Here is a 27,441-nt window from a genome sequence, read left to right as displayed (position 1 = left end):
CCGCTCCCCGGCACCACAGCCCTTCCCGGCCGCCACACCAACCCGGATCCCACCCCGGTCCATGTCCACTGGCCCCGCCAACGGCGCTGCCGTACGTTTACCGTCTGTGAGACGCCGCCCCAGAAAGGATGTCGGCCGCCGACTGACGCGGCCAGAACTAGTGGCCCGGCCAAGCAAGCCGCCATCCCCAGCAGCAAACACCGCCATGGTCCCGGGCAGCTGCACACTTCCGGAGCCCGCTGCCTGCCCCAGAAGCGCACGCCAGCCCGCGAGGAGCGCGGCGTCTTTATCCATGGCAACGCCGCGGGGCCCTCCCCTAGCGCTTGCGTCTGCGTCCTCCCGAGGTTAGACGTGCGAGAGCAGAACTTTCGGAGCCAATGGGAGCAAGGGCGCGGCCAGGACGGGGGTGGGGGGAGGCTTATGGGGCAGCTGGGTGGGGCCGGGGTGGGCGGGGCCGCGCGGAGGTCCTCAGCTGCAGGTGGCACCGGCCGGAGGCTGGGGCAATGCTGCCAACAGTGGGCGGGGCGGCGGGGTGGGGGCACCCTCACCAGTCCTTGTGCGGGGCTCAGCCAGGGCTCCGCGGCCTCCGCTTGCACCGGAAGTGGACCCAGGCTACCGGTGGGCAAGATAGAGGACTGAGCCCAGGCAGGCACGGCTGGCCAGGTAGGGCACCTGAAGTGCAGATCCGCCAGGCCGGCTGCCGGCCTTGAATACGCGCTGCTAGGCAGTTTCCAAGAAGACGGGATCTGTCCCAAGAGGGGAGGTAGGGCAGGGTGCCAGATGCCTGGTTGGGTGCGGTCTTACAGGAGAGCCACGTTGAGAGGGTGCAGAGCAGCCCCTGTGTTGGCGGGGCTAGGAATTTGGGGTATAGGGTGGGGATGATGTGTGCCATTCCCTGTGGTCTCCCAAAGAACTCGCACCCCCAAGCAAAGGACCCTGCTCCCTCCACCCTTCACTGCATCCCCTGCCTTCCCCAGCACCACCGCCCCTGCCCCCGGAGGGTCCCATGACCTCTCCCCACACCAGGCACCGTCCCTGTTACAGGTACTTATCTCCTGGTGGTTCCAGCCCAAGGGTGGGGGCTGTATCTGACCAGTTAGGATGCCTGGAGCCTTTGTATGAAACCTCAGACTATAATGCAGGCGTGCACAGAGGCCCCTCAAACAGGATGCCCTGCATTCCCTCCCCACCACGCACCCACAGCGCAGCTGCCACACCAGGCCAAGCCTGCTGGAGGACCGCTGTTCCCTCTCCACCTGTCCCTGATCAAGAGTGCACCGCCCACACTGCTGGGTATTTAGTGGGCCTTAGAAGAGCAGCTGGTATTTTCATGGACAAATATTTGCTCTTTTGGGAAGAGTTGAGTGCAAAGGGATGTAGGGTATGCCTTTTCTGTTGTCCTGGAACTGGTGACTAGGATGCAAACTTAAGTCAAAGCAGTTTTTAGAGAGAGCCGCAATATATCTTACCCAAAGATCACTGTTCCCCTACAAAGGCAACACCACCTGGCGGGTGGGGTCCTGGTCCCTCTTTCTGGAGGTTGGGCTTTGCACCCTCCAGCTGGGACAGAGCCCGAAACAGCTCTGAACACGCTCCAACAGGCTTTCCCAGCACAAACTGCCTTTATTTTGAATCTGGCTGAAGGAAGCAGCTGAGAAATCTGGGTAAATCTTCCTGGGTGTAACCATGCCTTTTGTGCTGAATGAAAGAGCGGCTCTCCACATGCTAACAGCTTAGAACTGAATGTGTGTCGAAGCCTTCATGCATGTAGCATGTTGGGAACAGCGTTTCATGGTGAGGGGAACTCTATAACTTACATGTGTATGGGGAAGCCCTCACTCCAACAGGGTTTTCCTGCACAAACTGCCTTTATTTCGAAATTGGCTCTTGCTGAGAAATCTTGGTAAGTGTTCTTAAGTGTAGCCATGCCCATTATGCAGGATGAAAGAGCGGCTCTACACTTTTTCACATCTCAGAAATGAATGTGTGTTGAAGCCGTCATTCATGTAGCGTGTTGGGAACACAGAATTTAGTGGTGAGAACTATGTAAATTACATGTCTATGATGAAGCACTCTCTCGAGCCGGGTATTCCAGTGCATACTGCCTTTATTTCGAAACTGGCTTCTCAGAAGCCTGTGGTCTCCACTGCAGGTCTGTCTCCAAACCCAGGGCCAGCATGGTAACTCTGCTCCCCCTGTCTATTCTGGAAGTTCTAGGTGTCCTCCATGGCCCTTCCACCATTATGTTTTTGGAAAACCCCGCAGATGGAATGGGCCTGAGAACAGGAGAGCTGGATGCCAGAAGCCACTGCCCAGTGTGAGGCTCCTGGGAGGGGCATCTCCTCTCCGTGGGCTCTGATCTAACCTCCCCTCTCCCCCACCCCCACCCCTCTCCTCCTGCATTTCCTGATTGATCCCTGGATAATGGTCCATACCAGGAATGACCTGGGAGAGGTTTTATGAGTCTTTAAGTGGAAAAAAAAAAGAAATCTTTAGACAAGTTACTGAAAGTAACTTCCAGCTTTACCGGGAAAGACCTCATTCCAATGTTTAAGGCTAGTTGACAGGGTGTCAAATTGCTTAACCACTCACATCTGAGCAAGTGCTACCTCTCTCTCCAGCTCCCCGCAGCATCCACCTGTGGCAACTTGGCCAAAAGAAGGCAAGAAAGCTCTTTCCCCTCGCCAGCACCAGCGTGGCTTTGGAGTCAGTGGAGGCTGAGAGAAAGAGCCCCGCCCTGAGGTTTGAGGGGCCTCCAGCCACAGCCAGAGGAGCGGGGGTTTTCAGAGTGGCCCAGCAGGGAAACCAGGCAAGGCCACCTGGCCCAAGTCTTCCCTGCCCAGAGAGCCCCATGAACTGCTTTGGGCCACACTCCCCGTTTGGGCCCCCTGCAAAAAGTTACCACGGGAGCCACACCTGAGAAGGCAGAAGGACAGCCCATTAGCCTGGGGTCCCAGCAGGTGTGTCCTGTGAGACCTGTGGCCACATAAGTTACTTGTCTCTCCAGGTCACTGAAGGGACTGTGCTGGGCATCTTGGTGGTCAGGGACATGGGAACACCTCTAAACTCTGAAGAAGGACAGAGAGACTCTTCCTGGAAGCAAGGATTCCAGGGAGACACCTTGCCCAGAACTGGGGGACTGTGTCCTGAGCAGACCCCTGGGAGGCAATGTGGGGCTGTGGGGTCCTCTTCTGAGAAGGGAGCAGGTGAGTTTTCCGGGGGTGGGGTCCTGCTTTGTCCAGACATGTCCTTGTGTAAGACTCATTTACAAACACCTCCAAGTCCACCTAGGGGTGGCCCCAGAGGTGGGGGTAGAGGAGGAGAGTGAAGGGTGCAGACTTAGGGCCCCCTGAGCCACCCAGGGAGCCAAGGGTCAGTGGGAACATCTTGGGAGTCTAGTGCAGGGGTGGAGGACGAGCACTAAGAACATGCCAAGTCATGCAATAAAGTGACCCGTGACCACGAGACACAGGTGGCCGTACACCAAAAGAGGCAGATAGAAATTTAGACCCAGGATCTGAGAACCTTGAGAGGGGCTGGAGGGTCCCAGGAACCCTCAGGAACAGCTCTTCTAGGGGCACGGACATCCCAATACACACATTTCTCATGGAAGCTTTTTGGGGTGCAGAGTGAGTTACCAGGATCCTGAACTTAGTATGGAATCCCACCCCCTTGTTCATCACGGTACCTGGCAATAAATTGCTGTCATTTGTCCCTGGACATGCACAGGGGAGCTGACTGCTGTGGGGGTCACTGCAGGACTAGAATCTTCTGGTGTCTGCTCTGTGACCACAGAAACCCAGGGGGATTTCTCAACGGGAGAACCTGGAGACCATGCCTGCAAGGACCACCCTCATGGGATGGCCAAGGAGCTCGTGGTACCCTGGTCACCAAGTGACGAAGTTGTGAGGTTGCCTGGGGTATCCTGGGGGCATGTAGATTTCTGAGGTCAGCACGTGGGCCCAGCACTGCTGGATGGTCTGCACAAAGAGGGGCCTGCCCTCCTGATGATGGCTCTTAACACCTGCAGGGAAACTGCTCCCAGGGCTCCTGGAGGTCCATATTGAGAGTGTCCTGTCAGCCTTGTGGGGTCACCTTCCCCTGATGCAGAAGCAGACCTCTCTCCCTTGAGGCCCAGGGGACACCTGGCTCAGGTGCCACCTGTGTGCCCTGGACACGCAGAGCCCCAGAGCTCTGGCACAGCCTGGGGTGTGGTGGTGTCCGGGCAAGAAAGGCCCTGGGAAGGGGGTCATTCAAGGGCAGAGGCCACTCTGCAGGGATGCTGGACCTGGCAGCAATGCACTGCTTCAGTACTCCCTTGGGTTGGGTCTCCAACCTGTGGGATGCAAGGACCACTCCTTCCTGCGGTGCAGTCGGGGGAACTAGATCCATCGTCAAGGTCAGCCCTGAAAATGGAGGCTGCGCTACCTCCATTCCTGGAAAGAAAATCAGTCCCCTCCAGTCCAGGTGATTCAGAAAGTCATTCAGCAATGTTCGGGGCCTCCACTTTAGGCTTTGAATTAGAGCTGAGCGGCTTAGGAGGCCAGATCCCTGTCCGTGGCTCCAGGAGCAGGCTTTCTGCTGGGGGACAGGATCCTCACAAACACCTGTGTCTTTGTGGGACACTCCCCTCTGACAAGCTGGGAGGCAGGGTGCAGTTGTGGGAAATCGTGTTTACATGAGCAGAGGGCCACCATGTGGTGGGGGCACAGGAGACTGTGAGAATGAGTCCCACAGCCTTTCTGGAATCAAAAAACTGGCAAATGTGAAAAAGTGCATAATTTGTTTTATTGAACAGGCTGCTTATGTACGTTTGGAGGACCAGGTTCAAGGACTCAGCATCCCTCCAGGACAATAGCCTCAAGAGAAGAACAGACAGAGCAGGAGGAGATCTGGGGTTTCTCCCAGGAATGAGGTGGAACAGGGATTTCTGCAGATTTGCAAGGAGTCCCCGACCACTGAGCATGGGGTTACAGCCCCACGAGCCCCTGTCATGTTTGGCTTGGGCTCTGGTTCTGGCCTGCTCATGTATTCTTCCAGCAGAGTTCCAGAAACTCAGAGGGTGGAATTAGAGGGGCTGCGTTTGGAACCTAGTGAGGAGTTGGAGGGTCCTTTATATTGAGTCCCTTCATCCTAATCACCGTAGCTGAAGCCCAACACCCCCCAGGCCCCCATGGTTGCCGTGGAGGGAGAACAAGCCTGGCAGGCGACCTAGGGGTCCCACTACTGTGTCCTTCCCTTGTCTTCGTTCCCTTTCACCCCGGAAGGTGTGATTGTCTCGTGTCATGGTGGCCTCCACAATGTCCCTCCCAGTAATCTCTCTTCTCCATCAGGTGGGGTTCCCAACCCCGCTCAGCCTTCTCTGCATGGATGCTGAAGGACCAGGCCCACCTGAAGTTCTGAGCTCGAGCAGTAAGGTGGAAACAAAGAAACCAATGGAAAAAAGAAGCAAGTGATTGTGGCAAAGCTCCCCACCACAGAGAAGCTGCCCTGAGTGGAAGGGAGAGTGTGGGCATGCCCGTTTGTTTCCTATCTCCCAGTGCTCTTAGCTTTCTTATTGCCTACCTGCATGGTTACAACAAAATGATCTGCAAAACTGAAAATATTTACTCTCTCGCTTTTACAGAAAAGGCTGGCCAGCCTCTGGTCCGGTACCAGGCAAGAGATTGGAGTTCCTTTCCAGTTTGGAAACATCTTGGCAGGCCCAGGTTTGCAAAGGTCTTTAAGAGTAGTTACGGAGTTTTGCTTTTAAACTTTTTTACGGCTCTATATACTTGTGAGATGTGGTTGTGATATATAATTCTGAGTCGGGATTTTCTCAAACTGTTTCTCACTTCTTATACCAGACATTCCTAAATTCCAAGTGGAACTGCATATTAAGGAAGCCATGGAATTTAGCAAAAGGATACAGATCTCATTTCCTTTTAAGCATCGATGTACCTCCATCATGGCAGTATTTGTTATGTGTTATTGATAGGGGAACTAAGTAGTAAACAGATTAATAGAAAATAGGGGATTTTAGGTACACAGGTTCATCTTTTCAACATTGTTTGTAATATTTGCAGTTTAAGATGACCATTCCTGAGAAACAGGCAGCCTCTTAGAATGAAATAGCATTTCCTCTGAACCATAATTAATTTTTATTTTGTAGACAGCAGGAAGGGTAATAACACGTCACACATTTGGGGACGTCAAAGAGAAAATGTAACTTTCTGGGAGCGCACTCCCCCGCCTCCCCCTGCCCTTTTTACTGTCCCATTCTCCCTGGAAGGCTCTTTCTTATCTTCTGCTCATGGCTCCAGTAACTCTTTCTTCCTCCTTGTTCCTCAGCTGGTAAGGTTAGTTTTCTACTTTGAACAAGCAAACAAGCCAACAGAAGAGAAATTTCACAAGCAACTCCCAGCACATCCGCTCGCCTTCTGATGTCTGTGACCTCACTCTCGGTGCCCCACCGCTTATTAAAAGTGGCATCGAAAGCCAGTTCCTCCAAAAGTCCCCGAGGCCCCATCCCTCCCATCTTCTCTGGGTTGTCACTCCCAAAACCATCCTCTCTTTCACTGCCTCATCTATTTTGTTCTTCTGCTAGTTGGCACCATCAGTATATAAACGTCCATCCTCTTAAACCAACAGCACTCCTTGACCCTAATTCACCCCCACCAATTGCCACCCTGTGTCTTTGCAGCAAATCTTTAAGGAGTTGTTTAAACTCACTGTCTGCATCTTCTCTTGAGCCATCCCCTTTTACACCCATTCTGGCTTTTCGCCTGATCCCTCGCTCTATGGAAACTGCCCTGTCAAGGCCATCAGTGACCCCATGTTGCTAAATATAGTGGTCAATTTTGACTCCTCATCATGCTTGGCCCCTCAGCAGCATTTGACCCAGCTCTTCCATCCCTCCTACCCCGTGTTCCTGCTTCACTCAACCCCCAGCCCATCTCTCTGTCTGTTTCTGCTTTTGGCCTGCTGGCTGGTCCTTTGCCAATGTCTCCTGTTTTTTCCAAACATATACTGTGGGTGTTCCCCAGGGTGGGTTCCTGGGCCTCTCCTCTCTCTCTCTGCTATTCCTTTGGTGGAAGCAACCCAGCCTTGGAAATTGGCATGCCATCAATTTCTCGATTTCTCCAAAATTCCCTGATTTCCCCTTTCCATCTGAGCCTTTATCCCTGAGACTCACATCACATTCTTTTCCTTTCATTCATCTTGCTTTCACATTCATACATATGTTCTACTATGAAATTACTTTTCCAAATTTTGAATCAGTACATATATATCATGTAAAATGCTCAAATATGTATTATTTCCACTAAGATGCTAATTCTACCTTAGAACATTTCTGCACTTCTGTATTTATGTGAATAAAGCGAATAGTATTTCTACAAGCCTCATAGTTAAACACTGTTAGTTTGGGGCTATTATGTAACATGAAATAATGGTACATCAACATAGTCGTTTTTCATTTATTTTTATGTAACACCGAGATGAGGTTTTTGCCCTGAAGACTGGTTTTATTGAAATTTTACCTACGTTACGGACAGTCAGTTTATGTGAAAGCCCTCATTTCTCCCCTTTTTGATATATGCTCCATTTGGCTATATATAACATATAACTTGGCATGAAACAAAATTCCCAAATCATTCACATAATACAATTAATATGTTTAATTATATTTTTTAAATGTTAAAAAGAAAAAGAAAACAGATTCCTCTACCTATTAGGCACTTCTGTGGCAATATGTAACACACCCCTTAACCATGACATTGAAGAACTGAGCTGATACCAGCCCCTTTCCACCTGCTCAGCCCCACCTTTTCCCATCCCCTTTCCCATCCGGAGAGGACATCCCTCCCATTGTCCAGGCCCAGATGTTGGAACCATGTCCTTTCTCTCTCTTTCTTTTACACTCACAGACAGCAAATCCAGCTTGTTAGAAAATTCTGGATATTCTGTCTTAATTAAATACCTGCTCCCTGCTCCCCGCCCTCCTAAGAGCCACCTTCAGCCTTTCCTGGATACCAATAGCCTTCTGTTTCCATCTTTGCTTTCCTACAATCTCTCATCCACACAGAGTCAGAGGGAGCCTGTAAAAACATACATTGGGGGTGGTGGGTGTTGCTCAGTGGTAGGGCGCATGCTTAGCATGCTTGAGATCCTGGGTTCAATCACCAGCACATTTCATTAAAATAAATAAATTACTTCCCCCCAAAAAACACAAACACAAAAGCATAAGTTGGACTACATCACCCCTCCCCTCAAAACTCACTAAACGGGTCACCATGTCATTAGGAGCCAAAGTCGTCACAAAGGCCTCAGGACCTGGCGTGCTCTGCCTCTCTGCCCACACTCTCCCCCTCACTCTGGGGGCCTCTGGCTCCGGCTCTTCCTTCTTCCTCCGGATCTATTCTGCTTCAAGTTCATTACTCCGTGAGATCTGCCAGGATTGCCTTATTCTCTCCTGCCTGCCTCCCACCCCACCGCCATCACCCGAGTTTGCTCATATCACTCTTTTTTAAAAATTTATCCAAACTCTTGCTACCCCAACATGCTGCCTGTTTCCTCTGCTAAAATTCTGAGCCCCCAGTGATGGGGAGTCATGTCTATTTTGTTGACTGATAAAGCCCGAGAGCCTTGGGAACGGTCTAGTTAGGAGATTCCCGTATGTAGTAGGAGCTTATACACATTTGCTGAATGAATGTAGATGCCCTGGTCCAATCCGATGGAGCACTTCTGTGACGTGCTCAAAGAATAACTCTCCTTTCCACCTGAGAGGGGGTGACAACTTCCCTGGTGATTAAAGGCAAGAATTTTTTGCTTTATGCTGTTAACCTTAGGCGGGGAGACTGGGGGATCTTCATATATATTTTTAAATTTGGTTCACTCTGCAGTTGGTCTTTGGTCTCTGTATAATTTTGAGAAACTCTTTATGAGTGATCATTCTTTGATCAGATTGAACAGGTTCCAGGGGGAAGGACCAAGCCTGTCCCATCAGCCATTCTATGTGTCTTGTCCTGGGACCCAGTGGATGCTCAGCATGTAAGTGAACCGACAGGAGTGAGTGAAGAGATGGGAGCATCTCATTATTGTGGCGGATCTCTGTCCAATGCCTTGAGATTTGGGGAAGGGTTTACGAGTGCAGAAGGGAGAGGTCAGGTCCTCTGTGCTTTTCCTGAGTGCCCTGGCCTTACCCATTCCCCCAGCCCCCTCTGGGCAGCCAAGCCAAGGAGCTGGGCCACCAGGGGTTGTGCTGATCAATAATCCACCTTCACCCCAATTCCGGGGGTAGGTACACATGGTTGTAGACACTGGAGTCAGGTCCTTGGAGGAATTCCTCACCGAACTATGTTTTGGACCTTTTATTTTTCTCTAGAACCTCCAGCTGAAGAAGATTGTTTTAGACACATGAAAGTTGAGGACACCTTCTGTCCCCTCACAACCCAGGTGGGGCTGGGAGTCTGCTGTTTCTATAGCCGGTGGGCTCGTGTTGATTTGGGCATCCCTGTGCCTGAATTCCTGCAGTACACTCGGTGGTAAGGTTGGGGGTGCCTGGCAGGAAGGGAAGCGGGTTGGGAGACTGTAGAGCTGGGCTGATGTTAACCTGGGGTGAGCGGGAGCTTGCTGATGCATGGCATCTCGGGGCAGGGAACTCTCCACACTCAAGAGGGGTTCCCACTCCCGCAGGGTCCCTTTGATCAGGGTGCTGGGCTGTCAGGGGACCACAGGGGTCCCAGTGAGGATTAGGGTGCCTTCAGGCAATGGGAAGTGTGGGGTCCAGTGGCAATTGAATTAACTCTGCACCCAAACCCAGCCCCCACCTCTTTCAGCCTGTTTCCTAATCTGCAAAACTGGAATGTTATTAAACATCTCACGGGGTCATTGATGGGCTGGGACAGACTAGACAGTCAGGAGCTGGAATTCCTCTGTCCCCTGATTGTTTGCCTTCTTTCTGACTATTTGCTCTCACAAGGTCAGTCTCTCTGTCTCTCGCTCTTTCACTTCTAAGTGTCTCTCATGCTCTGGTTTCATTTGATTTCCAACCACCGCCCCTCCCCTCCGCCAAACTCCAGATGAGTGAACTTGATTTCTATGTGTCAGTTCCAAATTCCCAGGAAAGATGCTCTGTCACCTCTGGATCTGCTGTCCAACCCATGAGTTGTGGCCAGAGGAGCGAGTCCTTCTGGGACCAGCAGAGGGTCTCTGCCGAGCCCCCAGCCACCACTGTGGGAGCACATAGCTCTCCGTGGAGGAAGTACTGGCTGTGACCTTGTGTCACTAAGTGTGAATTTATGTCTTCTCTTGAACCACCTTCATCCTCCTAAACAAAGATGAAAATTAAACACTCCCGGGATTTCTGTCATGGAACACTCAGGTTGGGGGCTAATGGGGCTGGAATTTCTGCTGTATTTAAGGGGCTACACTGAATCCCCAACGAGAGCCTACAAAGGGAACAGCACCGGCCCCACCCAGCACTTAGGGCGCTGAGTCTGCGTGACGGTGAGCCAGGCTTCTGACCACAGCTCAGGGGTCTGGTCTGACCAATTAGCCTTTGAAACCAACCAGCTTTGGATTCCTCAATCCCACCCTGAGGTTTTACCTGAACCATCAGCTTCTGTATCTCTGAAGACAGATGCTGAGGACCCTTCACGTAAGCCGTTCGCACAGCCCTGTTCAGGCCTTTGTGCTGCACGGTCTGCCCGGCGAGCTGACCGAGGTTGGTATTTTACTGATGTTAGAAGTAGTCTGGTTTCCCGATGTACTGTTTCACTGAACAAGCAACAGAAGCCACTTCTCGCTGATAAAAGCAGAAAAGGGACATAATGAAAAGATACTGGGAGGGTGTGTGGAGTGGCCAGGACCGGAGCCAACCCAGGAGCTGTAGGAGGTGTTAGGGAGCCCCAGGCACCAGGCTGGGAGGGGTGCTACCGGACCCCCTGCCACCCCAGAAGGGACCCCCCTCCACCCGACCCTCCACCTCACTCACTGCAGGTTCATGTCCCGGCAGGGCCAGGTCACACTGAAGCCACCAGCACACACCTCAGTTGGGGAGCTGGCCCCGTCTGAGCTGCAGGCGTGCCTGGTGTGGGGAGAGGCCCAGTTAGAGGAAGGCAGTTCCCCTACTGTTCCGAGTTAAGGTGCAAGTCAGTGCCCATCACTCAGGAGAGCCAGGCTGGACGGACCTCATTGTGGTGACTAGGCTGTCTGAGTTCACTTATTACTTTCTACGTTTGAAGGCCCTGGAGGGAGAAAAAGTGAAGGTTCTAGTACTTATTTTGTGTTTCCCACGTACCAGGTGTGGTAAACAAGCCACTTCAGACAAGGCCCGGAGCAACCACGTAAATAGGCCACGGAGCAAGTCGTGCAGTCAGGCCTCTGTGGTCCCGAAACCCGTGTCCCCATCGGCTCCATAGTTACCAGTGGAAACTAGGGGGATTTATGGGACTGTGTGCTCCTGTGAGGGCTGGGATATGTGTGTTTAAGTCCACATCTTCAGAAACTCGGCTAGAACCACAGCCACTGATTGCACGGTGGCAGAGGAAGGGAGGATTCCAGCCTCTGGTCCAGCTCGTGTGGAGCTCAGAAGTTCTTCCTCCTGTCCTGAAAATAACACCAAATCTGAGGGAGCTGCAAACCCACTGCTCTTCTTAGATCCCAGAAGACTGAGGGGGAAAGCTGCTTCCAACCCAGAGAGGTTGCAAAGGGAACAGCGGGCAGGCTTGGAGAGTCACAGCTCCCAAGGCAGAATCTGCTTTTGTAAGAACCCCGGGGCTAGGCAGATTTAACAGGTCCCTGAGGCCAGCAGGAGGCTCAGTGTGGGGAAATCAGAGTGTGACAACTCCAGGGGGCCAGTCAGAGGGGCCCCATGCTCTTTTTCATGTATTTTACATCCAGGACCGTGTCCTGTTCTCAGAATGAAGGTCAGAGGATAACTCCTCATGCTTCCTGCCTGGAGAGGAGAAAATAACTGTATTGAAATACACCCAGAACATTCTGTTTCATTGGGGGAAGTTGTTTTTTGTTTGTTTTTTTAATGAGAAATTATTTTACCAGAGCCTAACCAACCTGGGAGAAGGGAAATCCCTTCTGTGTCACCCAAATTGGGGTGGGGGGAAAGAGACACACTTGTGGAGGTCACAGCTCAGGGCACAGGCTCAATGAGAACTAATCACAGGACTGCAGATGCCCTGCTCTGTCCCGCTCCCCCAACACCTTACCTCCATGTCAGTAGGGCCCGTGTGTAATAACAGGAATAATACTAACAGAAGTAAATGTCTCAGGAGTGTCTAGGGAAAACCCAAAGACAGCGGGGAGATGAAAACAAGGACACACAGGCTGTTTTAGCCTCTCACACCAATAGCTGTAGCAAACTACACACAGCCCAGCCCCAGTAGATAAACAGACAACCTCACAGAAGAAATTATTTATTTTGGTTCTCTTACCCAGTGCATTCCATGGTGCATCCTCGCCTAGAATTGAGTGGAAGCAAGTCCATCTCAGAAGGGACATAACTGAAGAGGGATGGCTTCCCAGACTCTGAGGGGCAGAGAGAGCACCAGCCTGGGTTAGAGAAAGGTGAGGGGTGGGGTAGGGTGTGGGCTGCCTTCTTCCCCATATAAGGAACCTTCCTGAGGCCAGCACAGTAGGAGGGAGGGCCATGGGGTGGAAGCAGCCAGACTTCATCCTGAGAACTGTTAGGATGCCTCAAAGGGACCATTCAGGTGCCCAAACTGGGCCCTGATTGAGGGAGCCAGTCGGTCTGACTCAGAGCCCAGGACTGAGGTGGGCTCACAGCAGGCCGGTATTACTTGGCCGGATCCATTTCACTTCTCCGAAGCCCTGTGTAAAACATGAAGCGTGGACGGCCTGGTGAGCACAGCTCTGCCCTCAAGACCGGTTTCAACTCCTCTCTTCCCAGAGAACAGCATCTCTGAACCCATCCTGGGTGACCTCACAGAGATCACCCTAGTGGCCCAGGCTAGTGACCGGGAACATGTACCTTCCTGCAGGCAACCCCTGACGTCCACTGATGCATCATATACTGGCAAAGAGTGAGTCACTGTGCATTGGTCTAACAGCAGAGACTCTGCCAAAGGCCCAAGAGGTGGTGTGTGGGACATGCAGGGGTGCAGGAGTGTAAGCAGTGCAAAAGTGTAACTGGTGACAGGGGTGCAGGGGCTGTGGAGGGCGCAGGCATTTCAGGGGATGTGGGGGTGGAGGGATGCAGAATTGCAGAGAGTAGCAGGGGTGCAGAGGTGCAGGGAGTGTAGGGATGCAGGGAGGTGCTCAGGGACCTGGCCAGGATAAGAAGGCAAGTGCACATCCTTGCAGTCAGCCTGACCCCGGTAGGCTATTGCAATGCTTTTGGGCTGCGGCGGCGGCGGTGGCGGTTGGGAGGCTGCCCGGGCAAGCCGATCGATTTCTTCTCTTCCCTGCAGCCTGGCCTGGGGTGGGGCTTGGCCTCCGGAGGTTCGCCAGATGTTGCACTCCAGGTAAGCTTGCTCCTGGTAGGTGGGGCGGTTAGGTCAGAAGGCAGTGGCAGCGGCAGAGGGGCGGAGCGGGTCTACCCCTGGTGAACGGGTGGAATAGCTGCCTTGTCCCGGCTGCTGGGCCTGGGAGCGGCCTCTTCTTCCCCAGGTCGCCGGACACTCCTGTCCCACTCAGCTTGCTGAGTGCGGAGTGGGGGCGGGGCCGTTAAGTTGCGGGACCCACGGGGGGAGGGAGGCTGCCGCGGGGGAGCCGATCAATTCGCTCCGCTCTCCCCAGAGGCGGAGCCAGGGGCGGCTTCTGCTGTCCTAGAGGTGGGACGCGGGTCTCCAGATGAGCTTGCTCCTGGGAGGCGGCGGCGGAGGCGGCAGGGGCAGGGGATGTGTTCCAGGGAGTTGCTCCATTTCTTCTCTCCCCCACGGCCTGGCTTGGGGGCGACGTCTGCCGCCGGAGATTTGCCTCAGGTCCGACTCCAGGTGAGCTTGCTCCTGGGAGATGGGTGCGGTGCGGTCAGGGGGCTGGTAAGGTGGTGGCTGCAGGCATAGGGAGGCTGCCCCGGAGGAGACTGTGGATTAGCTCCATGTCTGCACCGCGCGGCCTGAAGGCGGCCTCTGCTGCTCCAGGTCCCGGGACACCCCTGTCCCACTTTGCCTGCTGGGGGCGGGAGGCAGGGTAGTCAGGGTGCAGGGGTGGCGGTGGTCGGGGGCCTGCAGCGGGGGAGCGGACCATTTGCTCCCATCTTCCCCGCGTCTTTTCCTGGGGGCGGTCGCTGTTGCCCTGTGTTATGAGACGCGTGTATCCTAGTCGGCCTGACCCCGGGAGTTGGACTTGGTACTTTGGGGGTGGTGGCAGCAGCGGCAGGTTTTCCCATGGAACTTGTCCATTTGCTCCCACTTCCCCCCATGGTTTGCCCTGGGGGCGGTCCCTGTTGTCCCAATTTCGTCGGACGTCCATCTCCAGGTCAGCCTGCTCCCTAGAGGAGGCCACTGTGAGGTCATGGGCAAGAGTGGTGGCTGCTGCGGGGGTAGGGGCTGCCTTGGGGAGCTGGTGGATTGGCTCCCGTCTCCCCGATGGCCTGGTGTGGGAGTGGCCTCTCCTGCCCCAGGTCACCAGACGCACCTGTCCCACTCAGCCTGCTGGGGGAGGGGCGCCCTGGGCGGTGCCTTTAAGGTGCGGGGGTGGCGATGGCGGGGGTAGAAGACCTGCAGCGCGGAGCCTGTCAATTTGCTCTCCTCTTCCCCGTGACCAATCCTGGGGGCGTCCTCTGCTGCCCAAGAAGCCGGATGCCCGTCTCCAGGTCAGCTTGCTCCTGGGAGACGGGCCCGATGTGGTCGAGGGGCAGAGGCAGTTGCGACGGCCGGCTGCCCCGCCTAATGGGGCCACTTCTTCTCCTCTCCCCTGACCTGGCCTGGGGACGTCCTCTCTGGCGCAAGATTCGCCTGACACCCCACACCTGGTCTGACTGCTCCTGGAAGGTGGGCGCGGTGAGATCAGGAGGTGGAGAGGACAGGGGCTGCCCCTGGAGAGCTGGAGGATAAGCTCCAATCTCTCTGCAGGCCTGACGTGGGGGCGGCCTCTGCTGCCCCTCGTTCCCAGGTCACACTTCTTCGGGTCATATTTCCCCGGGGTTGCGGTAGGGTGCGGGGGCGTCGGGGTGTTGGCGGGGGTATGGAGCCTGCCGCTCGGGAGCTGGGGGTTTAGCTCCCATCTTTTCCGCAGATTGGCCTGAGGGCAGCCTCTGTTGCTCCAGGTCGCAAAGCAATTTCTCTGACAGCTTAGCCACCGGAGGTGGGCAGGATGGGCTGAGAGGGCTGAGGCAGCCGCCAAGGCAGCGACGGAGGGGGCTGTCCCTGGCCAGCTGGTCAATTTGTTCCCATCTCAACCTTTGCTGCCGCAGTTTCGCAGAACGCCCTTCTCCAGTTTATTCTTCTCCAGGGAGGTGGGCGCAGTACATGCAGCCCGAGGTCTGGGCTCTCCCTTGGGAGGGGCAGAACTCTCTTGTTCTCCTTTGTCTTTATTCTTCAGCGAAGTGGTTACTGGACGCAATTCTTAATTCTGAGAAAGTGTAGCCTGTGTTATGGAAGAGCTGCTGGACAGTGAGGTTTCTGGGTGGATTTTCACATCAGCTGATGCCCCAGGCAGGCAGGAAAGCTATTACTCAGAGCTTCTTAGTCTGGGGTTGGGGATGGCCCCGCCATCCTCACCATGCTTTTTAAAAATGTGTTACTCCCCTCTTTTTCCTAGGTGACATTTTAGGTTATTGGGTCTCAGATTGCTGACACACTCATCCCTGTTCTCAGACATCTTTTAAACTTGGGTGAAGTGATAAGTAGGGGAAGATGATTTACTGAAAGGTAAGAATACTTAAATTCGCATTAAAGCTACATTCTGTCAATCTTTCTAAAATGATTTTCCTCTGATTCTAAATCCACGACCTAGTGAATGTTGTACTCCTGTGTAAATTATTGATCTTCACATCACATTTGTTGAGTGGTCAACGAGATTTGTTAATTAGATTATTCCTGAAAGGAAAAGTTCAGGCTTTTCAGAATTCCTTGTCTGATGTCACCCAGGCAGTCACAGTAGAAGACAGAGCTGATATAAAAATCCCTCAGCTGCCTGAACTGCAAAGCTTCTGGGATTACTGATCCCTGAAATGCAGGTGACTCTTGATGATAATCTGGGGGATGGTTTAAATGATCAGATTCTTCCAGTCCTATAAATGGGTTCCGTGGCCCCAGCCCCGGGAGAACTGGACATAAGGGCCATATCGTGTGTGGTGGGATGGGAAGGCAAGGTGTAAGAGCTGGAATCACTGAGATTCCACACTCGCTAAACACAGTCTCCAGAGCCTAATTGTTGTCAGGTTCTGTTCTGGATTTGAGAGTGTGTTCATACATGATTCTTGCCCTTCTGGAGTCACTGCCTGGGTGGAAGTAACCTTTACATAGATCTGTGGAGGATGACATTTAAGTAGATGGGCTGTTATGGTTCTCAATGTGCCCAGGCTTGCTCTTCCAGGCACTCGTGGGACTAACGCGAGTCATGTTATTCACTCATTCACTGATTTATTACCCTTGAATTGATCACTCGTCCCACAGTAAGTGAAACAAGGTAACAGGAAGCTGAGTTTTGTCCCCTCTCCTATCACTGATTGTTTTTCAGTCGGGCGCCCTGCGTATGCATTGTGAAACGGTGGTATTTCGTGCCCAATGGGGCAGCACTGTCAGTTCTGAGAATCAGGGGAGACACATGGGTAGGACAGCACCCTGACACACATGGCACCCCCCATCCCGTGAGACAGAATTGTCGATGCTCAGGTGACCCGATGTAGACTGCGGTGCTAAACCTGAGCATGTTTAGTTATCCTGGTGGCTATGAAAATACAGACTACCAGTCGCTACCTCTGGAGACTCTGAGGGTGTGCACCCCAGGATTCTGCATTTTAAGAAGCACTTTAACGAATCCTGATGAAGAGATCTGAGTGTCCCACGGAGAAACACTGGTGTGCGAGGCACCAATATTGAGGATTCTCAGGGAACGATGTCTTTTTAGGATGGTCCATGGGCCCTCACTTTAGACTTTTGCCTTGGGTTTAATTGTATGTGTTCAGAAGTGATGTCTTTCAATTCCAGTGCATGTCAGCATGCTCTGTGCAGGGATTTACTCTCAGTAGATGGCAAAAACTATGATTCTTCAGGTCACCGAGCTACACTGTGAATGATATTTTATTTTGGTTTTCTTTGTAGCAATGCAGAGTCTCCCGAGAAGAGATTTAGACTCAACAGCTTTGTGTCAGACTTTGGAAGACCGCTGCTGCCCAAGGTGTTCTCTGGCAGTGCAATGACGAATCTAGGTCCCTCTTTCACTGCTACATCAATGAAGTGGACCACTTGGACAAGGCCAAAGCTGGTATCCCTACCATAGCCCTTTACAGTGTTATTCGGCTCCAGGAAGCCATCAGATGCAGCAGGTGGCCAGAGGAGGAGCCGAACAGACTCATGAAATGTGACATCCCCAACTTTATCAACACGGACCAGAACTCTGCCTTTGTGGAAGATGATTTCCTGATTTTGTAACTACCGATTGTTCTAGAAAATAAGCCAGTTGCCCAGAACTCACACAAAGACTTGAATTGAGAAACGTGCTTTCTCAGGTATCTTTCTGAAGATGTGAAGTCTGTCTTTGTATGGAAGGAAGTCCCCTTTCACAAAACTGAATGTGTTTGTGTCTGAGAGAGGGAAATGGAGACAGAAAGACGAAGAAGCAGAAGAGAGCCCCCTCAGAAGAGATCTAGTTAAGGTGAGATTTTGTGCCTTTAAAAAACATTTGGGGTTTTAGGGGGAACAAAGTATTTACACTGTCTTATTCTCCTCATTGGAAACCTTGGCCCCGTCGTCAGAGTCAGCGGCCTTGAACGGGGGTTGCACGCTGCGTTTCATCTGGCACTGCCACTTCCACGCTCTGCCTTTAGCACGTTGCTTTGCATGTCAGGGTTGCCACCCTTTTAACTGTAAGGTGAGGAGTCTGGAGTAGATGATCCACCCCAGCTCTGCTGTTTTGCAAATTTCTGATTTCGTATTCGGATGAGTCTGGGATACACCCAGAGCAGTATAAACCAGGCCCTACCTCCTGCCTATTGCTGGGGCATCCCTCAGGTCTGTGCCTTCTACTCAACCCTTTGCTGAGCCCAGCTTTTGTCAGGAGCCCAAGTGCCTACCGGGATGGCAGGGGACTTGTCTTTCGTGGTCACGGTGGCCAAGAATTCTATTGGTGTGCTGAAACAACTCTTCTGAGATCCTCCACCCACCCCTGCTCAAACCTAATGACAGCACTACGGTTCCTTTCCTAGGAGGAGAATCAATCCATGGTGCATTTTATGACAATCCTGTCCCCAGGGATGCACGGAAGTTTATCAGCTGAGTGAGGGGAGGTGCCTCTGTGTCCCTGTATCTCTGTCTGCTGACAGTTCGCTGCCACTGGCTACTGAACAAGAAAAGTGCTATTCACCATGTTGTGTGTTTTCCAAATGTGTAGGTGATGGTCTTGTGGCTCGTGCGTGGGCTTTGATTTGGGATGGTGAAGGGCTTATAAATACCTCATCAACATGTATTCGAGGTGGCCTGGTGCCACACAGATTTGATTCATGAAGGCATCAAGCCTGCACACTGGTTTGGAAACAACTTGGTTTTGATCATTCACACTGCGTGCATGACTCGCTGCTAATCTCTGGGTGGTTTTTTCATTTCAGATTTATTCACCCCATGTCTTGCTTAAGCTGAAAAATACATTTATTTCACCAGAATATTCTCTGATTCTTTGTTTACACACATCCAGTTTTTTTAATTCCTTTAAAAATGATTCTGTGTTTATAATGCCTCCTAATTTCTATCATCTCTATGTTGCCAGTGGCCTGAGACATGCACCAGATTTGATGCCGGAACAGTTCCACCAAAAGAAATCCCTTTGCCGTAATATCTTTTGAGGAAAATATTATTCTTTAAGGCTCTAACAGTAAATCGTAGAAGAAAGCATGGAACATTTCTTGTAGTTAATACATGTTCATGCGAAAAGAAATGATATTTTCATTAAACAATGTTGATTTTAATAACTTTTACAAATGTGAACATTATTATTCATAATTTAAGTAACCAGATAAAACCACAGTTATTTATTATGAAGATTGAAAACTATTTACACGGTCTCTTAATTAGAAGTAGCTTTATTAGAAGACTGAAGGGTATTTAAAAGATGGAAAAATACCCATGATGACACCATCATTTTTATTAACTAAATATCAAGAACTGTGCAGGGATAAGATTTAACCCTCTGCAAACTGCCAAGTTAGCATGAGGTAGTTTGTGGATGCTGCCAGAGGACAGGACACTCCCCCAGGATCAGAGACAAAGGACTTCCTGCCAGCACAGCAGGCAGCCTGTGGTTCAAGTTCATATTGGTTCCTGAGTTCCTTTCCTATTGCTGTTGTAAAAAAGGACCACAGACTCAGTGGCTTAAAGCAATACACATTCATCTTCTCACTGTTCTAGGGTGCAGTAGTGCAAAGTCAATGTCAGTGGGCTAAAACCAAGGAGTGGCCAAGGCTAAGTTCCACACCGAGGCTCTTGGGAGGGATTCATCATCCTACCTTTCCCAGCTTGCAGAGGTGCTCACACTCCTTGGCCCAGGGCCCTGTGTCACTGTGACCTCTGCTGCCACTTTACATCTCTGTCTCTGACTATATAGATATAGAGGAAGAGTCTTCTACATCTGGTATGGACCCTTTTTCCTACATGGACATTGTATCCCTATTTATGTGCAGATGAAAACCCCTTCCCTCCAGGGTGCGGTGGCATCAGCTCACAAGATGACCACTCTGGGCTTTAAGTGTCCTCTTTGTATTGTCATCAGGGAACTTCTCTCTCCATAGTTAGCTCTGTGTTAATTTGTTGTTATATTTTACCCAGAATTACTGAAAGTTTTACTTAAAAGGGATCCTAATTAGCTCTGTTTACCTGTTTCCAGAGATGAAAGCTTCAGTTCTAGAGTATCAGTTTGACTTTTCCTAAAAATACATTCCAGTATATTTCTCTGGTGAAAGTCTCTAAACTGTTATCTATTCTCCCATCATTTCCTTATTTTCTTGAATATATTAAAAGTATTTTATAGCCTTTATTGGTAACTCGGATGCCTACATCACCTGGGGTTTGCATCCTTTGTCTAATGCTCCTTATTCTCATGTTATCTGTCATATAGTCTGGACATGTTGCATGTCTAGAAATTCTTTATTACATGGCAGACATTGCAAATGAAAAATCCATGTTATCTTCCATGAGAGCTTTTCTACCTTCCCGTTAGGCAGACAGTGTGAGGGACTGATCATGTCACTCCAATCAGGCGCTGAGGTGGATCAGGACTAAAGTGCCTTTTTTCTTAAAACAGCTTTGAGGTATACTTGGCAAAATAATTTTCACACGTTTAAAGTGTACAGCTTAATACGTTTTGACGTAAGTATATCCCCAAGGAACCATGAGCACACTCAAGACAGTGAACATACCCATCACCCACAAAGCTTCTCTCCTGACTTTTGTTGTCCCTCCCTCCCTCCCCGTCTCTTCCCCTGGGAACCATTGATCTGCTTTCTATCACAACATAGTGGTTTGCATTTTCAAGATCCTTATATGAATGGATTCATGCAGTATCTACTCTATGTTGTCTGACTTCTTTCATTCAGTGTAATTATTTTGAGAATCATCTGTGTTGCTGTATTAATAGCTTATTTGTCTTATAGTAGAGTATTGTTTAGTGCTGAGTTTTTACTGAAGAGTTTATTGTGAGCAGTGTTTGTATAGACCATCATTTCTTTCTGCATTTACTTCTTGATGGATGCATGGGTTATTTACAACTTGTGCTATTATAAATAAAATAGCAGTGAACGTTTGGTTACAAGTCTTCGTATGGACATATGCTTTTCCTTTCTAAAGCACCAGATGAGGAATGTCTGGATTATATGGTACACAGGTGTTTACCTTTTTAAAAGAATCTGTTAAAGACTTTTCCAAAATGGTTGTACTATTGTAAATTCCTCGTGGTGTGTATCAGTTCTGGTTGCTCTACTTCCTTGCCAGCACCTTGTAAGGTCAGTCTTTCTAACTGTATTCATTCTAGTGTGTATGTGAACTAGTATCTCACTGTGGTTTTTAAAAGCATTTCTCTAATGACTAATGACACCTTTAATCAGCATCTTTTCATATGCTTATTATCCATCTGGATATCTTTACTGAAGTGTGTTTTCTGGCCTCATTCATTCAGGTGTTTGAATTATTATTGAATTTTGAGACCTCTTTATTCTGGATCAGATACAAAGAGAGACCTTTATCAGATATATGATCTGCAAATAGCTTCTGTCTATGGCTTGTCTTTTCATTTGCTTAGCAGTGTTTAGAAGAGCATTGAAGAGTCTTCATGTTCATAAAGTTCACTCTATCAGTTTCTTTTTAAAATAGATGATACTTTTGGTGTCATAGCAAAGAAAAATTTGCCAAACCCAAGGCCATAAACCTTAAGCCTATGCTTGTTCTCCTAGCTGTTTTATAGTTTTAGATTTCCTATTAAGATCTATGATCCATTTTGAGGTAAATTTTGTATATTTTGTGAGGTGTGGATCAAAGTTCATTTTTTTTTTTTTTGCGTATCACGATCTAATTGTTCCAGCACTACATGCTGAAAAGATCCTTTCTCCACAGCATCCTTTTTGAGAATCAATTGTCTGTATAAGTCTTGGTTTAGTTCTGAATATTCTATTGTGTTCCATTATTCTATTTTCCTGTTTTACACCAACACCCTAATTTCTGATTACTGTAGCTTTATAAAAAAAGTTTGAAAATCAGATAGTGCAAGTCTTCCTACTTTGTTTTTCTTGTTCAAAGTTGTTTTGGATGTTTGGGATCCTTTGAATTTTTATATGAATTATAGAATAAGTTTTTAAATTCCTTACATCCTGTTCTGCCAAAATTCCACCCATGTCTTTGGCCGTCTCCAAAGCCACATTTTCTGAAGAAGTCTCTCTAGATCCCAGGTGAAAGGAATTTCTCTTTCGTCTGTGCTCAAATCACATTTGATATTATTTGATTACATTTAATCATATTTGCCTGTATGTACTTGTCTGACCTTTCCAGCCATTTAGTAAATCTCAAAAGATTAGGAATCTTGACTTGGTTCCCTCTGTGTGCTGAGAAACTAGTTCTATGCTTTGCAGGAGTGAGCCCTGCAGTAAGAGGTATCTGCAGCACACATCTAGCTCATTGCTTGAATATTGTCAAGGAATTCTGCAGATTTAGAATTGTTTATTGATTGTTGTCTCCAAGACGGCTCAGTCTTTTTTATTTCTATTGCTACTGCTGCAGTTTCAAAGAACAATGGGCTAGTTATTTTCCAAATATCAAATCATACTCTAATTGTGTTGTCACGCAAATTATGTGCTGCTGTGTCTTAACAACCTGCTTAGTGTTCACAGGCTCCTTCACTCATGGAAAATTTGGGAGAATGTCATATCCTTAGAGATAGCAATGCTGTCTTTGGCGACCTGAGCAGCAGTATCTGAATTCACTCCTGCTGTTTTTCCAGTGTCCCTTCTAGACCTCCTCCAGCCCTCCATGGGGGGCCCTGCAGTTCTGCCCTAGAAAAGCCTGTTGCTTCTCAGGAAGACTTCCCTATGAAACATAACCATGTCCTTCTTGTGGGGACATTCAGTCCAGAGACCTGAAAGCAGGGGAAAATATTTAGCCTGCTTTTGGTAGAACCTAAATTCTTCCATACTTGTTAGAAGCAATTTCAATGAGGAAACTGTTTTGGCATCTAACAAATCAGCATAAATGACTGATGAGGAAGATCAGCTTCCCCATCCCACTCAGTCGTCATGTTGATGTGACACACACATTGGCAAACATTTTCTCCTGTGAGCAACATAAAGTTCAAGACGTTATGAATGGCTTTTTGTTTTTATTTCTTAGTCTTTCCACATTCACTGTGTCTCGTGAGATTATATGAATCCTGCTTATTTTCAGCCCAGCACTAAACTTTTTAAAAGGATCACGTGTTTAAAAGGCTAGTGGACAATTTTTTAGAAGACAGAAATCCTTAGATTTTGGTCCCAGAGTTGAATCTTGGTTAGTGGTGAATGAAAATTCCCGTTAAAATTTTAAATTCAGTGATATAAAGTCTTAAAAATAGTTAAATATTAGTCAATTTCATTAAACACTATAAGAGTTATTTACCTTTAAGCCTGTTTCTGGGGCAATTTTGCAATGATTCCCTCCCTTTATCGATTCCCTCTTTATCAGAATCCTTGAGAGGCCCCTGTCATCATTGTCAGTATCATCATCATCATCATGGAACTGATTCTTCTGGAAGATTCTAGGAAAATAAAGAGATGGACGGGATTATGTGTAGGTCAGTGTGTGCATATACAATAAGAACAGCTGTCAGACATTAGATGCAAGATACCCATTTCATTTAGGGGAGAATGTGGTCATGAAATCCTGATGTGGTGAATGAAGGAAGCGGTGGGAACAGGATAGTCAATGGAAAGGAGGAGGAAGTGAGTGAATTGGAGAGCATAGATCCTTGGTTAGTTGATCAGCACATTGGTGAGAATGAGGGGAGTGTGATGGCAGAATCATGTCCCTCCCCGGCCACAGGGTAGCCACCTGTGACATGTTACTGTACATGGCAAAAGGGATGACAGATATTTTAGGATTAAAAATCTTAGAGGATTTCTGTCTCCTAAATTGTCTATTAGTTAGCCTTTAAACCCATGATACATTATTATAGATTAGTGCAGGGGCACAAATAAAATGGATTCATATAATCTCACCAGACAAACTGAATGTAGAAAGGATAAGGAAGAAAAACACAAAGTCACTTATAAGTGCCTTGAACCATAAATTGCTCATGAGGAAATGTTACACAAGGTGAATGTCACAGCCACATACACACTGCCTGAGTGGGATGGGACAAGGGGATCCTGAGATGAGACAATAGGGTGAGTAGTCTGGATTGTCCAGGTGGGCTGAATGTAATCACAGGGGTCCTTAAATTGGAGGATATTTCAGAGCTGAGTTTAAAATCAGAGGGAGGTGTAGCGATGGAGCAATGTTCAGAAAGGCTGCTGACCATGAAAATGGAGGAAGTTGAGGGGCACAAGCTGAGGAAGGTGGGTGACCTCTGTAAACTGGAAAAAAAAAGGAAACATTCTCTTCTAGACCCTCTAGAAGGAAGGAACCCTGCTGGTATCTTGAATTTATCCCAATGAGAACTATGTTGGATCTCTGACATCCACAGCCATAAGCTAATAAGTCTGTGCTGGTTTAAGCTATTAAGCTTATGGGAATTTGTTACAGTGGTAATAGGAAAATAACATAGTGAGTGGTAGTGTAAGGGATTAAAGGTCTAGGATGGGGTGTGGAGAGAATTCTGACATTTACACCTAAAAAACAACCAGGTGAAGTGGGAAGGTGTTTTAAGGAAGACCTACCTGGCAGGGCTGTCAAGCAGACTGGAGTGAGCGAATCCTTGGAGTTAGAGGAATCAATTAAACCTCACAAGGAAAATAAGAAATAAAATGTAGCAGGGCTTCAGTGTTAGTAGATGTAGGAATGGAAATGGGCAGAGAGATATAAACATTATTTTGAAATTAGCTACAGGTTTGATGACTGCATGTTTGGGAGAGTTAGCCGATGTGTGGACTGAATGCATCCCCTCAAAATCCATATGTCGAAACCTCATCTCCCAGGGTGATGATATAGGGATGCGGGGCCTTTGGGAGGTGATTAGTAGGATAAAATGAGGTCATGAGAGTAGAGCCCTCATGAATGGTATTAGTGTTCTTATACAGGGCCCCAAAGTGCTTGCTTCTCTCTCCTCTCTGGGCCATGAAGATAGTGGGAAGACAGCCATCTTCGAGCTGGCAATCCTCTCCCAGATACATTGACCTTGAAAGCCTCATCCTCCAAACCATAAGGAATATGCTGGTTGTTTAAGCCACCCGACACACGGTAATTTGTTACAGAATCCCAGACTGACGAAGACAGTGGAGAATGCCACTGTGTTTTGCACTGATTGCCTGGAGAATGCTGAAACCCAGGGAAGTGGGCAGCACAGACGTTTACTCATTTAATCCTGCCAACACTGTAGGGGATAGAGTCTACATTTTCCTCGCTATTTAAAAGGTAATGAAAAGAGGCACAAACAATAACAATGACAACGACAACAACAACAACAACAACAACAATAATTTGTCCAAGATTCACACAGAACTCCCTGGAGGGAGAGTGAGAATTAATACTTATGCAGGCTGGCCCCAGAGCCCCTGCTCATAACTACTAAGTCAGATCACCTTGCTTATTTAATCAGTTTTTTTTCAACTGTGATATGAGTGTACTGTGTCCAGTAACTTATAATTTCAAAATACCTCACTGTAAGGGAAACATTAGTCGCAGGCATTACAACCCACAGAAAGCTAGACATACAAAAATAACTTGTTAAGGCAAGATAACCAATAATGTTTTTAAATATTATACCTGCTGACCCTTTGCAATAAAGTGTTTATTTATAATTCTGTCTGGCTACAGAATAACATCATAATCCTGCATGTGGCTGGTGGCTCCCGTGTTGGACAGCACGGGTCTAGAGAATTTAAATGACTTGCCCAGCCTTGCCCAGGAAGCTCGTGCTGGGATCAGAGCTATAGTCTGGGACTGTTCCTTCTTATCCAAGTCCCTCATGGAAGTTTAGAAGCTTCTCCTTTGGTGCCCAGCTGTCTATCCGTACTTATGACATCTTGTCAGGTGCCCCGGCCTGCTCCTGAACATCAGCCAGAACCCACTTCTGCTCTTTTTTGGCCAGGTAATACCTTCTAGCAACTTCCATTGCCTTCTTGGCATCAGTTTTTACATGGAAGGGTAGTGGCTAGAGAAGGAAATGTGTCCACATGACAGGTTTTTCATAAATAAAGTAGGAGTGGTCAAGAGAAGAAAACCTCAGGAATACGAGTGGAAGCAGGTCATTTAATATACCAAATGCGTACTTTCAATGTATGTTTGTGTTTCCGAGTCCACGCTTGTTCTACTCGTGCATTATAGGCCAACACATCAGGAGACAAGGATTTGGGGCAAGAAATAGCGGCTTTAATTTGTAAAGCCAGTGGAGAAGATGGTAGACCAATGTCCTGGAGAACCATCATCCCAAGTCAGAATTCAGGCTCTTCTTATATTAAAAAGGGGAAGCGGGAATGCTTGGTTGATGCAAACTTGGTGTATGAATTCTTTGTTTTTAGAATCCTTTGTTCTTGCAGCTCTTCACCTGGGTCAGATCCGTGTAAACCTCCAACAAGCAAATGTTATTTTCTATTCTGTATCTTGTTATCTTTATACGAATGGAAAAGTGATAATATCCTTCAAAGTCAGAGCCTTGAGAATAGGGTCTCCTGTATATTTCAGGATCTAGGCAACATTGTTTCACAAAAGGTGCAGAAACAGCAAGACTAAGCCTAGGAAACAGGGCACAGGTTTAAAGTCAAAGGAACAGATCTAATATGGAGTCAGATTTGTTCTTTCCTATTTCAGTAGTGCCATGGAGAAGGCACTGTGGGCAGCTTTCTGTAGGGTCCTGGAGGCTTTCTCTCTCAGCCTCTGTGCGCCTCTATTGAAAACCCGTCATCGCTATCTGGCCTGCTGGAAAACCAGTCCGCCTGTTTTGCCCTGAAGTTGTGTTCTGTTTATAACTCATCTCTACTCCTTGGAAAACAACTCAATAAAAACTCAGTTGGTTTCCCACCAGCCCTGAGTAGGGGTGAGGGATAGCATGTTATTATTTTATAAAAAAAATATATAAAAATGTTTTAAAACAGCACTGGGCACATAGGAGAGAGACAATCAATGCTTCCTGGCTTAAATCGAAAATGATGACTCAGTGAGTCTATGGCTGCTGTATTTGCTGAACTAGTTACTCCTTTGCTCCATTACACATTTATTTTAACTGAAAAAGAAATATATGCATATGGTTAAAAAAATTCAAACAGAGCAAAAAATACTCAAGTGAAAGAAGTTTTCCCTCATCCTCTGTTCTTACACGCCTCCCTGGAGATGCCAATGTTTACAATCCTTTGTGTGCTTTTCCAGATATGCTATGCAAGTTCCCACCAATGTATGTAAATTCCTTTAAAGTTTTACTTATTTTTAACTTTAAGGGATTTAAATCCTCAAGTGGCTTCTGCCACAGTAATAGAAAAGAAGAAATCTGACTCCATATTAGATCTGTTCCTTTGACTTTAACCCTGTGCTCTGTCTCCTAGGCTTCTTCTTGCTTGTAAAACAATGTTGCCTAGAGCCTAAAATATACAGGAGAGCCTATTCTGAAGGCTCTGACCTTTGAGGGTATTTAACACTTTTCCAATCATATAAAGATAAC

At 48.5% G+C, this 27,441-nt stretch overlaps 2 protein-coding genes and 2 long non-coding RNA genes across 4 annotated transcripts in view; all 4 read left to right on the top strand.

Annotated features, from left to right (window-relative positions):
* LOC140690341 (uncharacterized) overlaps positions 1-27,441 on the top strand; it is a 414,099-nt gene that overhangs the window by 247,463 nt on the left and 139,195 nt on the right. The gene's annotated exons all lie outside the window — the stretch shown is intronic.
* Positions 57-5,608, top strand: LOC140690344 (uncharacterized). Its single transcript, XM_072952052.1, has 4 exons — positions 57-344; positions 2,622-2,809; positions 3,008-3,206; positions 5,334-5,608. Exons 1-4 carry the CDS (start codon positions 62-64, stop codon positions 5,375-5,377), a joined length of 714 nt encoding a protein of 237 aa, XP_072808153.1. The 5' UTR covers positions 57-61; the 3' UTR covers positions 5,378-5,608.
* LOC140690361 (uncharacterized) lies at positions 13,752-17,500 on the top strand. Its single transcript, XR_012065628.1, has 3 exons — positions 13,752-13,952; positions 15,721-15,830; positions 17,226-17,500. It is a non-coding gene; the product is annotated as an uncharacterized lncRNA (long non-coding RNA).
* Positions 17,502-25,693, top strand: LOC140690372 (uncharacterized). The gene is made up of 3 exons (XR_012065639.1): positions 17,502-17,778; positions 25,043-25,202; positions 25,605-25,693. It is a non-coding gene; the product is annotated as an uncharacterized lncRNA (long non-coding RNA).

This window comes from Vicugna pacos, chromosome 30, assembly GCF_048564905.1.
Source record: "Vicugna pacos chromosome 30, VicPac4, whole genome shotgun sequence".
In the NCBI taxonomy this organism is placed as follows: Eukaryota; Metazoa; Chordata; class Mammalia; order Artiodactyla; family Camelidae; genus Vicugna; species Vicugna pacos.
Note: the sequence above shows the minus strand (reverse complement) of the source record. Positions and strands in the feature narration are given on the sequence as shown.